Raw genomic sequence first — 13864 nt, forward strand, 5'->3', positions numbered from 1 at the left:
CGAAGCAACAAAAAACAGATTTAAAGAGGTGAAGACTCATCTAGCTGTAATTCCTGGGGGTCTTACCAGCCGGTTGCAACCACTCGATGTTTCAATCAACAAACCATTTAAAGTCTTTATGAGAGAAGAGTGGAACAAATGGATGGCTGCTGGGAATCATGATCTGACTCCTACTGGACGAATGATGAAGCCCACTATCACTGAACTTTGTGAATGGGTTAAAACATCATGGCAGTCAGTGAAGGAGGAAATCGTTGCACGATCATTCAAAAAATGTGGCATTAGCAATGTCTTAGATTAAACTGAAGATAATATCATATATGAAGATAGCGAAGAAAGTGATATAAGTGATTGTAAGCAACTGAGCTTCATAAATTCTGACACTAGCTATGATGAGTTTTTGGGGTTTCCAGAAAACTAGAAAAGTGCTTGAGCCTCTAAGTCTTTCCTCATTTGTTAATGGAAGTGATGATGGTTCTTAACACCACTGTTGAGTTTATGCTGTTAAATATTACCGTATTTTGCTATATTTTAATAAAAATTTTAGTATAACGGTACTATTTGGTTCAGAATATTTTTTTCTTGTTTTCCTGCTGTAAAAACTGGGTGCGTCTTATGGTCTGAAAAATACGGTAACACAGAACCTATGCTCACCAGCCTTTACAGATGCACAGTGAAGTCAATACTCACTGTCTGCATTACATTCTTTTATGCCTAAGGGCAGTACAGAGGCTGGTAAAGGTGGCACAGAATATTATTGACACACATCTACTGTTCAAGACTTATTGTATGTAACACTTGCTACCTTGCCCTGGAGAGGTTAACTGTAGTATGAAAGAACTCAGAAATCCTTCATAGTCACTGGTCTCTCTCCTCTCTTTTGGCAAACAGTACAGGAGGATTGATACCGGCGCCATTACATTCAGAGGCAGTTTTTAACCACAGGTCATAAGATTACTTTACAGCCACTCAAAGTGATATATACATGCTTCTGTATATATTATAAATTTATTTTGCATTCTGTGAATGTTTTGGTGTTCATTGTCTTTTTCTGTCTTTTATTGGTAGTATATTACTGTCACTAGTGGAAGGAGGACAAAAGGGATACTGCCTTCTCAAACCTTCAAATAACTGCAGAAAAACGCCACAGACCAACTCCATAGAATATTTATTGCAACAAAATAAAAAAAGAACAAAATTGGTTCTCCACAACAAATCCACTATGAGTGTGGACAAGAAAGACAGTTCAGCTGCACAGAATCCAGGGGAAGAGAAGGAAAATGAATCATGTTTACTGGCCAACAACATAGTTAGTCAGAGTAAAGAAGATACACAGAGTTCAGCAACACAGGTGTCTTCTGATTCTAATAAAGACCTGATGAGTGAATCCACAAAAGATTCGGTGGAACAGGATGAATGCAAATTATCGAAAATATGCAGTAATGCACCCAACGTTAATGCAGACAGTAAGTGTATTCCTTCATCACCTCATTCTTCTAACCAAGACACAGAGCTGAAGACTGACTGCATATCAGCTTCATCTCAGCAGAACAGGAATACATCTTCTGTATTACCCAACAACTCAGTCAGCAAAGTTACAGAAGATTCTAATTCTAATAAAGAGTTGCAAACTGACTGCACAGCAGATTCAAATGAACAAAATGATAGTAAATCATCTGTAGTGCCCACCAATATTGGCATCAATAATAAAGAAGACAGAAATAACGTAATTGCACCTCTAATTTCCAAATGTGAAAACACGTTGCAGCCTGATTCCACAGAGGAACCACTGCAAAAGAATGGATGCAAATCTGATGACATATACAACAGTATATCTGATGTAAATGCAGACAATAGGGCTATTGTTTCATCACATGTTTCTCCTAACCAGAATGCAGAACCAAAGACAGACTCCACAGTGGATTTGGTTGAAAAGAATGAGAATAAATCTTCTGTATTACCAAACAACTCAGTCAGCAAAGTTACAGAGGATTCTAATTCTAATAAAGAGTTGCAAATGGATTCCACTGCTGATTCAAATGAACAAAATGATAGTGAATCTTCTGCAGTGCCCACCAATATTAGCAGCAATAATAAAGAAGACAGAAATAACGTAATTGCACCTCTAATTTCCAAATGCGAAAACACGTTGCAGCCTGATTCCACAGAGGAACCACTGCAAAAGAATGAATGCAAATCTGATGACATATACAACAGTATATCTGATGTAAATGCAGACAATAGGGCTATTGCTTCATTACATGTCTCTCCTAACCAGAATGCAGAACCAAAGACAGACTCCACAGCAGATTTGGTTGGAAAGAAAGAGAATAAATCTTCTGTATTACCTAACAACTCAGTCAGCAAAGTTACAGAAGATTCTAATTTTAATAAAGAGTTGAAAACTGACTTCACAGCAGATTCAAATGAACAAAATGATAATAAATCTTTTGCAGTGCCTACCAATATTGGCAGCAATGATAAAGAAGACAGAAATAACTCAATTGCACCTCTAATTTCTAAACGCATAAACCTGTTGCAGTTAGACTCCACAGAGGAACCACTGCAAAAGAATGAATGCAAATCTGAGGACATAAACAACAGTATATCTGATGTAAATGCAGACAATAAGTCTACTGCTTCATCACATGTCTCTCCTAATCAGAATGCAGAACCAAAGACAGACTCCACAGCGGATTTGGTTGAAAAGAATGAGAATAAATCTTCTGTATTACCAAACAACTCAGTCAGCAAAGTTACAGAGGATTCTAATTCTAATAAAGAGTTGCAAACTGACTGCACAGCAGATTCAAATGAACAAAATGATAGTAAATCATCTGTAGTGCCCACCAATATTAGCAGCAATAATAAAGAAGACAGAAATAACGTAATTGCACCTCTAATTTCCAAATGTGAAAATACGTTGCAGCCTGATTCCACAGAGGAACCACTGCAAAAGAATGAATGCAAATCTGATGACATATACAACAGTATATCTGATGTAAATGCAGACAATAAGTCTACTGCTTCATCACATGTCTCTCCTAACCAGAATGCAGAACCAAAGACAGACTCCACAGTGGATTTGGTTGGAAAGAAAGAGAATAAATCTTCGGTATTACCAAACAACTCAGTCAGCAAAGTTACAGAGGATTCTAATTCTAATAAAGAGTTGCAAATGGATTCCACTGCTGATTCAAATGAACAAAATGATAGTGAATCTTCTGCAGTGCCAACTAGTATTAGCAGCAATAATAAAGAAGACAGAAATAACTCAATCACACCTATAACTTCAAAACGCAAAAACACATTGAAGCCAGACTCCATAGTGGAAACACTGCAAAAGAATGAATGCAAATCTGATGACATATACAACAGTATATCTGATGTAAATGCAGACAATACGTCTACTGCTTCATCACATGTCTCTCCTAACCAGAATGCAGAACCAAAGACAGACTCCACAGTGGATTTGGTTGGAAAGAAAGAGAATAAATCTTCGGTATTACCAAACAACTCAGTCAGCAAAGTTACAGAGGATTCTAATTCTAATAAAGAGTTGCAAATGGATTCCACTGCTGATTCAAATGAACAAAATGATAGTGAATCTTCTGCAGTGCCAACTAGTATTAGCAGCAATAATAAAGAAGACAGAAATAACTCAATCACACCTATAACTTCAAAACGCAAAAACACATTGAAGCCAGACTCCATAGTGGAAACACTGCAAAAGAATGAATGCAAATCTGATGACATATACAACAGTATATCTGATGTAAATGCAGACAATAGGGCTATTGCTTCATTACATGTCTCTCCTAACCAGAATGCAGAACCAAAGACAGACTCCACAGCAGATTTGGTTGGAAAGAATGAGAATAAATCTTCTGCATTACCTAACAACTCAGTCAGCAAAGTTACAGAAGATTCTAATTTTAATAAAGAGTTGAAAACTGACTGCACAGCAAATTCAAATGAACAAAATGATAATAAATCTTTTACAGTGCCTACCAATATTGGCAGCAATAATAAAGAAGACAGAAATAATTCAGATTTACAAATTTCAGCAGCAGCGCTACCCTTTAACCCCCCAAAAAAATTGCAGGGAGGCTCCATAATGGATTTGTTAGAACAGAATGAGCATAAATCCTCTAAAATATGCGGAAATATTTCTAAAATGAGCTCAACTAGAGGAGATACAAATAATGTAAATTTAGAATTGCAACATAGAAACAATAATGCTCTGCAGATCAGCTCTTCAACAGATCAAAATGAGAGCAACAACTCTATAAAAAATAAAAATTTCAACGTAACTGTGAAAGAACAAGCTAGTTCACATTCAAGACTAACATTTAATGCTCTTAAAGAACTACAATCTGACACTACAGAGAATTCCAGAAATGTAAGAAGGTCTCAAGTTTCAGTCAAATATAGTGAAAAAGAGGTTTTACAAATGCATTCAAAAGGTGACAATATCCTGACAGATTTGAGAAAAAATGCAATAGTCAGGGTGGAATCCCAAAAGCTTAATATTCCACTTTTGCCAATCAAATCTTTTCCAAAGCCTCCCTTGGTAAGCAAAGATGGTGCTCTGCTTGAGATGGCTCCTCTTGGACGCAGTTTTGAGGTGGGACAGTTGTATGATTGCCGCAAAGATGTTTTAATGCAAGGTAAGCGTTCTTTTCATTATCTCTTTACACACTTTATAAATGTATCTCTTGCTTTTAATGGTAATTGTACAGTTCTGTAAGCAACAGTAAATTCTGAAATAATTTTATAAAATTAAGAAACAGTTTAAAAAGATAACTATGTATAGAATAAAATATGAATCATTCCCAATCATCCCCCAATTGTTTGTATTCTTGTCAATGTGTTCCCACTTCTTTAAAAGTCCAGAAGAAACACATTATACTTTAGATATGATACTTAGCATATGTCTCATTAGATCTAGGAATTACATGATATTTAAAATACTTCTTTGAATAGTGTTTAAGCCCTGACAAATGGTCCTAACAATGGTGGGAATATCTGGAGTGTATGGTGTTTCATGACTTGTTTTTTTTTCCAGCTCTAATATGAAATCATGATCTAATCTTCTTCATCTTCTTTCGGGTGCTCCCATTACGGGTTTCCACAGCGGATCATCTTGTTTCGTTACACTAATCACCAGAATGTCCTTTCTCACCACATCCATAAACCTTCTCTTAGGCCTCCCTATTTTCCTCTTACCTGGCAGCTCTATCCTTAGCATCTCTCCTCTGCACATGTCCAAACCAATGCAATCTTGCCTCGCTGACTTTGTCTCCCAACTGTCCAACATGAGCTGACCCTCTAATGCCATCATTTCTAATCCTGTCCATCCTCGTCACACCCAATGCAAATCTTAACATCTTTAACTCTGCCACCTCCAGCGCTGTCTCCTGCTTTCTGGTCAATGCCACTGTCTCCAACCCATATAACATGGCTGGTCTCACTACCGTCCTGTAGACCTTCCCTTTCACTCTTGCTGATACCCGTCTGTCAAAAATCACTCCTGACACTCTTCTCCACCCATTCCACCCTGTCTGCACTCTCTTTTTCACCTCTCTTACACAATCATGATCTAATAATATTCGTTAAAGTTGAGTCATACAGTAAGAACACAAAAGTGTCACAGGACCTCTGTCATTTCGGTATAAGAACAGGTAGCAAGCAAATCTATGAGAAATCTGTATTTTACTGGGTGGCTCTCATTTTTATTATAACAAAAGGAACACAAAGTATTTTTGTAGCTGTAACTTACAGAGTTAAAGGGTGGAAGGAACTCATTTCCATTTCCATTCCTTTCATTTGGGAGACTGATTGGTGATGGGATGAAACAAACAGCTTCAGGCAAACTTAGTGTTCTTTTTCCAGTTGTTCTGTATGTGTTACGATGGCTAGGTTTCTTTTAATTTTTTTTTTTTTTTCTGTTGCATTTGTATGCTGCCATTAATTATGTTTTGCTAAAAGCTTGGTTAGCCATTGTCCCTCTATTATTAAAGAGCAACTCAGCAAATAAATTGGAACTATATTGTTTTTATCATTTACTTTTTCTGCAAAAACTACCTGACATGAAATTGTTATAAAACCACATATATACAGGCACACTTACCATAGATTAAAAATCAATAACTACATTTTTTAATTTACAAGATCATTGAGACTAGTATGCTTCTTTCTGTTTGTTTCATTGAAGTGATCCTAGTTATTATCCACTTCATTTATTGTTTTGTCATTTTGTGTATTTTGAAGGAAGCAGATCAGTATCATCGTGATTAGAAGTCCTACCTGCAACATTCTAGGATTGAATACCATGGGTGTTTGAAGTCCATGTAGAGTGTGCATGTTCTCCCCATATCCATGGGGTTTTCCATTTGGGTACTCAAGTTTTCCTTTCATATCTCAATGTGCAACTTAGGTTAACGGATGATTCCAATCAAGCCCAGTAAGCTTTAACAAAACAACTTACTTCATTTTCCATATTGTTATCTGTTGCTGTGATTGCAGGTGCTCCGTCACGCCTGTCCTATATGAACACAGGCAAAAATATTGTGCCATAATGCACGTGCCGTACCTTGAGAGGTCTAGAAGAAAGGAAATCTCTGGAGGATGTGCTGTAACCTATCATTCCGCATGCTTTAGGCAAACACAGCAGCACATCACAACTACCTGGCCATCCTTCCTATATTTTAATCATGTTCTAATAGGTCTTTTGCTTATAACCGTGGAAAGTTTTTAAAGAGGCACAATGCTACATATCCTAACTTATTGCAGTTTCCAAATTTTGTTGTTTTGATTTTGCCACCATCTGGCTGTAGGCAAATTTTGGTTTTCTTGGTAACCTCTGTAGTTTTTTGTTGTAACTGAACAAACAGGCAAACCAAATAGCCTCTTGGTAATAGGAGAGAATTGATAGAATCCATGTGATCAAATAATTATTCGAGTGGAAGAGTTCTAAAATATGGTCTTGCTATAAGGATTAAGTAAAAAAGTAGGCACAAGACATTTATATAAATAAGGTAAAACTAGCACAAAATCAGAAACAAAACTAAAAAACAAGGTGTTATACGTACATAAAGTGAAGGGCAAAACTAGCATAAAATCAGAAACAAAGAATTAAAAAAAGAAGATGTTATTTCAACTAGATTGTTTCATTTAAATTATTTGGACACTGTGAGATATGTATTGCAATCTTTTATTAAGAATACTATTATGCCATGGGTCACATGACAAAGGAATCACATGTCAAACAACCAAGTAGTATTACATCAACCAAAAGTTTTTAAATTGGTGTTTCCTATCACACAAAAATGGTGGTAACATTAATAAAATACACACTTGAAAAGGGGACATTATTTATGCTACTGAAATAACAGTAATAAATATAAACAAATGATAATAAAAATTAGAAATGTATCACAAACAAAAAAACTCTAAAGTGGATTTAGCAGTTATCCCAGACACTTACAAGTTGGCTGATTGGACTGCTGCCACTCAGTGAGATGCACACAGTTTCCAGGATTAAACAAAATAAAAAGCCTAAAGTTAATTTTCCTAGGATTCTTAGTGGACATCTAAAGATCCCTGATGTTAATTAACAAGTAATTAAACAAAAGCCATTCGATACGTAAAAATGTTTTTGCCACAAAAAGTCCTGTTTTATTTTTCAAAACATTCACAATTCACCCCCACCCCCCTCCAAAAATAAGAGTGACTATGTCATGTTTAAATAAACTGGTCCTAAAACTCTCACCTGCCAAGCAAATTGTGATTGTTAATATGCATGTAGAGAAGCTAACCAAAAGCAAAATCAAGCTTTAAACCACAAGTAAAGATGGAATCCAAAAATGTAGATCCTTTAGCTAAGTCTCAAAATGTGGTCAAATGGCATCAAAGATTTTTGCATCACTCTCCCAGCTGGAACATCTCTTTTATACTTCTCTCACCCGGAAAGGAGAAAATATAAGTTTTTTTTTACTAAAACCCATCTGAGCCCTTACTCACAAAAAAACTAGCTCTATTTGTCACTTGCTATTAAGAGAGCCTATGAGATCATTTCTGGGTTCGAGTCTTCATTGGCGTAACAATACATTACACATAAATAAGGATACTGTGTTTCTAATTTATGACTCTAAGAAGACCAGAAAAGACATAGAGAAAAAGAAAAAAGTATTTAAAAAACATTCCAAAAACAAACTAAAAATATGGAAAGCATTCAAGTGCCTTATGATCCTGACTATGATAAACTTAACATAGAAAAATAAAGTGCAAATTGAAAAAGTAGGTCTCTATATAGTACACTGCATAACAGTTAATATTAGAGTTAATGACAGGAACGTAACATAGAATGAGAAAATTAAGTGAATGAATAAAATAATTAATAACTCCTTACACAGTTCAATCTCACAAACTAAATTTCTGATAAAATTCTTTTTTGACAGATGGCACATTGTGGGATATGGACACACTCAAGAACAACCTTAATGTCACAAAGCAGACCACCACCGTGTTTAATGTCCTAACATCAGACTCCTTGGATGAGAAAGCATCTGCACTGAATGTAAACCTTCCCCTTAAAGCCAGTATACTAGCAGGTTTGGTTGAACCACAAGGGGCAGCTGAGTATCTCAATTCTAACAAAATATCAAATCAACAGTCAAGAGTAACCCTTCATTACAGCACGACAAGCAGACTGGAGCAACTTAATATGAACACACTGAGGACAAAGAAAGTTTCCAGTTCTAAGGTTTTTAAGGAAAAAACAGCAACTCATGTGGTAGCAGGTGTTCTCTATGGTATTCAGGCCTTTTTATTTTTAGATCACATTTGTACAAAAAATGAAAAAAAGCTTGACTTTGAGAAAAAAGCAAAGTATTTACTCTCAAGAATAGTAACTGCTATAAAAGAAGGGAAAGGAGATCTAAAACTGACAAAAGAAGAAGAACAGAACAATTTATTCAGCTGTACATTTTATGGTGATTTTTTATTTGACGTCAACCCAGATTTAACAGATGTCTTTCAGATTTGCTCCAGCGTTCCTCAACAGCTTGAGGAAAATCCACAGCTGGCTGTGCCTGTGCTGGTCTGGCTGTACCCTCTGAAACAACTGAACTCTCGGGCTGCATCTGTTGTACAGGACATCAGTGAAGATCAAGTCTCACAGTGCCAGGCTGTCATAGAAGAACTGAATGAATATGTGATCAAATGTAATGACATAATGAAAGAAGTTATTTCAATGTTTCCTGAGGCTACATATGGGATTGAAGAATTTAAAGCAATCCTTCTTGAGTACAAACAGTTCTTTCAGCGGGATCTAGCACACATTCTACCTGCCATAAGAAGTGGTAGTGCAGTGAAGCAAAAGTTGGTAGAGATTCTCAAGAAGAAAGAACATTCTCCTTTCAGTAAAAAGTTCCTCACATCATGGATTAAACATAAAGAGAAAGACATAGCTACAATAATATCTTATTTTAATTTTATGAAAGATATTCAGGTTGTATCTAGAAATGAACTTGATCAATTAATTCACAATCCTGATATTGAGCACATTGTCTGTTTTAATTTTAGCTCACTTCTTGAAGAAGAACCAGATTTATTTCATTTGAAAAATCATCTGCAGTCACTACATGACACTGAGGAAGACATTCAGACACAAAACTTGAGTTCTTCATCTTACATAATGACAATAATGTGGCAACTCTGGCTGTACATTTTGCATTTTTTTTATAAACCTTCCCAACACACCATTGACTTGGTGCCGTCGTCTTTCAGTAGCAATGAAATGGAAATTGTGAACGAAGACAGTAATCTTGAGAAAAGTGTGGCACAAAAGTATGATTATGACATCATATCAAAAACCATGAGAGCCTGTGCTGTGCAGTTTATTGAATTTTCCAAAGAGAATGCTAATAGTCTTAAAACCAAATTTATTATAACATCAATCCCTGACACAGCTTGCCCAGGATCATTCATTTGCCTTTACTCTTTTGGAGAATTAGATTGTGATTTTCAAATACCATCTAAGCCTCTGCCTCCTGCTGAGAAATGTGTGTCTAGTGATAGCATTACAGTAAAACTTGAGAATCCAACACAAAACACTCAGCTGGAGTATAAGAAAAGAGAAGATGACGAGTGGACAGTGAAGAACATCCATGATGAATATGAAGAAGTTATTCTTTCAGGACTCCTTCCAGAGTCAGTCTATCAAGTACGATACAAGACTGTTTGCTGGTCAGATGTGGGGGTAGCTAGTGATGTGACTGAAATTAAAACCCATTGCAAGACCTCAGCATGTTTACCCGAGCAACAAATAGAAGAAACTTTCATAAATAAACCCCCTGATATTGAAGAGAGACTCGCTTTTAAACTTAAGTCTAAAGGTACTTTGTTAAAACAAGGTTGTCCTAGTTTTTATCGACTGAAGCTGAGATTAGAATACATCAACAAGTACAGGGAAATAGTAAAATGTACTTTTGGAGAACAAATAAGCTACAGACCAAAGAGAACAATAATGCTCCTTGGAGCCACTGGATCTGGGAAATCCACACTCATCAATGGAATGATCAATTACATTCTTGGAGTTCAGTGGGACGATGACTTGAGGTTCAAACTGATTTATGAAGAAACTTGTAAATCTCAGGCTGAAAGTCAGACCTCTAAAATTACTGCTTATGAAATGAAGCATCAGGAAGGTTTCCAGGTTAATTACTCCCTGACTATAATCGACACACCAGGATTTGGAGATACCATGGGGATTAAACGTGACCAAGAGATCACTGAACAGATAGCAGAATGCTTTTTAAGCCCACAGGGCATCCAACAAATTGATGCTGTATGCTTTGTAGTCCAGGCCTCTCAAGCACGATTAACCCATGCACAAAAGTACATTTTTGATTCAATATTGTCAATTTTTGGTAAAGACATAGCAAACAACATATTGATGCTCATCACATTTGCAGATGGACAGCGTCCACCAGTCCTGGATGCTATCACTGCTTCCAACATCCCATGTAACACAGATGACAAAGGGAACCCAGTTTATTTCAAATTCAACAATTCTGTCCTTTTTGCTAACAATAAGGAGTCTACCTGCAGTGATATGATTTTTGATAAAATGTTTTGGGAGATGGGTACACAAAGTATGAAAAGATTTTTTGACTCTTTGGAGCAGATGAATACAAAAAGTTTAACTCTGACAATGGAGGTGCTTGAAGAGCGCAAACGTTTGGAAACATCAATAGAAGGTTTGCAGCCTCAAATCAGAGCAGGTTTGACTAAACTTGAGGAAATTAGAAAGACAGAACAGGCTTTAAAACAACATATGAATCAAATAGAGAGTAACAAGGACTTTGAGTATGAAGTTGAAGTAACAGAGACAGTACGAGAGAGTATAGCTGGAACTGGCAAGTTCATAACTAACTGCCAGAAATGCAACTATACATGTCATTACCCATGTGCTTTACCAAATGATGAACAAAAGATCAATTGTGCTTCTATGACTAATGGGGATTGCAGGGTTTGTCCTGGCAAGTGTGTATGGAGCGTTCACTCCAACCAACAGTACAAGTTTAACTATGTAACTTCAAAGATAAAGAGGACTTATGATGAGCTTAAGAAAAATTATGAAAAAGCAACAGGTGAAAAAATGACAACAGAAAAACTATTTCAGCAGCTTCAACATGAGTTTGATGAAGTTGAAGATGCTGTTTGTGATCACATACATGTCTCTCACTACTGTATAACACGGCTTGAGGAAATTGCTCTCCGGCCAAACCCTCTTTCAACCCCAGACTACATTGACCTCCTCATTAACAACGAAAAACAAGAAGCAAAGCCAGGATTTATGGAAAGAATAAAATCACTCGAGGAGGTGAAGCAGCAGGCTGTGATAATACAGAAACTCAAAAATAAAGAAGAGCTTTTACCTTCTGAAAAAATCAGATACAACTATAAAGAAGAGAGGAAAAAACAAAGGGGAATGGTAGTAAGGCTGTTTGGGGCAGCATACAGAGGATTCAAAAATATGTTCACCTAAAAAAGTCTCTTGAATATCAGCAAATGTGCTGTCCTTACACTGGAATGTCGGCTTTTTCACAATGCTTCAAAGGTTAGCTGATCATGAATAGACCTTAGAACATTTATACATAGTCTATAATGTTTACTATAGTGCAGTCCTAAGAAATGAATACCTTGTTAAATATAAATAAACTACTATGTTTCATATGATTTATCCACCTACTAATACCAGTTTTACAGTATGCATACAATATGAAGAAAACTAACTAAGATAAGCAGTGGATACAGTTGATTTAACTTTATGGTAATGACAAGTCTGGATATAATTTAAGCTTATAATAAAATACTAAATATTCAACATTTTGAAATGATTTGCTGCTTATTCGTGCTGTATTTGAATTTAAGAGCTTTTCTATTAATGATTCACCATTTTTTGGTTTCAGTGCCTATGTTTTTATAAGTTCAGTTATAATCAATTAATGTTTTGACTAGTTCTGTAATGCTAAATAATTTTCTAATTGCTTTAGAAATTGTATTATTATAATTCTCCATGTAAATTTTAGTAAAGGAAATGCAATTACCTTATACCAACAACCAATATGACCAATAAAGAAATAATAATTAAATGAATGTCTTGTATTTGTGTTATTTACATTAATATTTTACTGTTAAAAAGCTACACACAAATTTTCTCCTAGATGTACATTAACTATAAAAGAGCTCATTATCTGCTGAGATGCTAACAAAGTCATGCAGTTTCCTTTTAGAATTTTAGCACAACTCAAGAAGATTAACTCCTATTGTTAAATATTGAACATTGTCTCATATTCTCATTAATGTCTGTAAGAACCTTGCTGTGTAAACAACTGTACTCAGACTTTTGAACCTCATGTGTCAGGATCAGGAAAGACCTCATTTTACAACTTAAGCCATAAAAACACAAGAAACATTACGTCATGCATCCCAGCATACCTCATGGGATGAGGATTCCAGTTTACTTATTGTTAACAAAATATTATTACTTCTACTTTTCAACTAAACTACTACTTTCACTGTCAACTAAACTACTTGGTAACTTATTTAAAGCAACTATTACAGGGAGTGCAGAATTATTAGGCAAGTTGTATTTTTGAGGATTAATTTTAATATGGAACAAACACAGTGCTATCAGTCAATCCAAAATGTTAATAAACCTGAAACCTGAATGTTTCACAACGGAAATGTGTGTGAACATCATCAGGGGAATACATATGTGCGCACAATTATTAGGCAACTATTAGTGTGCAGATTTATTATGCAACTAAAGGAACAATGAAAATTTTCCCATCTCACTTGTTTATTTTCATCTGTTATAGTGAGAATAATAAACAAACACCTCAAAATTTACAAATAAACATCTCTGACATTTCAAAAAATAAATCAATCAATCAATGACCAATATAGCCACCCTTCTTTCCAATAACAGTCATAAGCCTTTCCATTCATGGAGTCTGTCAGTTTCTTGATCTGTTGACGATCAGCTTTTGTGGAGCAGTGACTACAGCCTCCCAGACACTCTTCAGAGAGGTGTATTGTTTTTCTCCCCGTAAATCTAAGCGTTTAAGAAGTGCCCACAAGTTCTCGATAGAGTTTAGGTCAGATGAGGAACGGGGGCCATGTCATTATTCCTTCATCTTTAAGGCCTTTACTGGCTGGCCACGCAGTGGAGAACTTCGATGCAAGTGATGGAGCATTGGCCTGCATAAAAATCATGGTCTTTTTCCTGTATCACTGTTTGAAGAAAGTGTCTTCGAAAAACTGGCAGTAGGTTTGGGAGTTGATTTTGAGT

The 13864-nt window shown here is 35.9% G+C and overlaps 1 protein-coding gene across 4 annotated transcripts in view; it reads left to right on the forward strand.

Annotated features, from left to right (window-relative positions):
* Positions 1 to 12634, forward strand: part of LOC120528080 — a 99528-nt gene extending 86894 nt beyond the window's left edge. For 2 of the 4 annotated variants that reach the window (XM_039752086.1, XM_039752088.1), the window contains one exon: positions 8463 to 12634. In XM_039752086.1, the coding sequence (XP_039608020.1) occupies positions 8463 to 12055 (3593 nt within the window). In that variant the 3' untranslated portion in view covers positions 12056 to 12634. Of the gene's footprint in view, positions 1 to 1068; positions 4671 to 5550; positions 6400 to 8462 lie in introns of those variants that run through there. The other 2 variants (XM_039752081.1, XM_039752089.1) reach the window with 2 other exon arrangements.
* Positions 12635 to 13864: the final 1230 nt, after the last annotated feature.

Source organism: Polypterus senegalus, chromosome 4 (assembly GCF_016835505.1).
Source record: "Polypterus senegalus isolate Bchr_013 chromosome 4, ASM1683550v1, whole genome shotgun sequence".
NCBI classification, from domain to species: Eukaryota; Metazoa; Chordata; class Cladistia; order Polypteriformes; family Polypteridae; genus Polypterus; species Polypterus senegalus.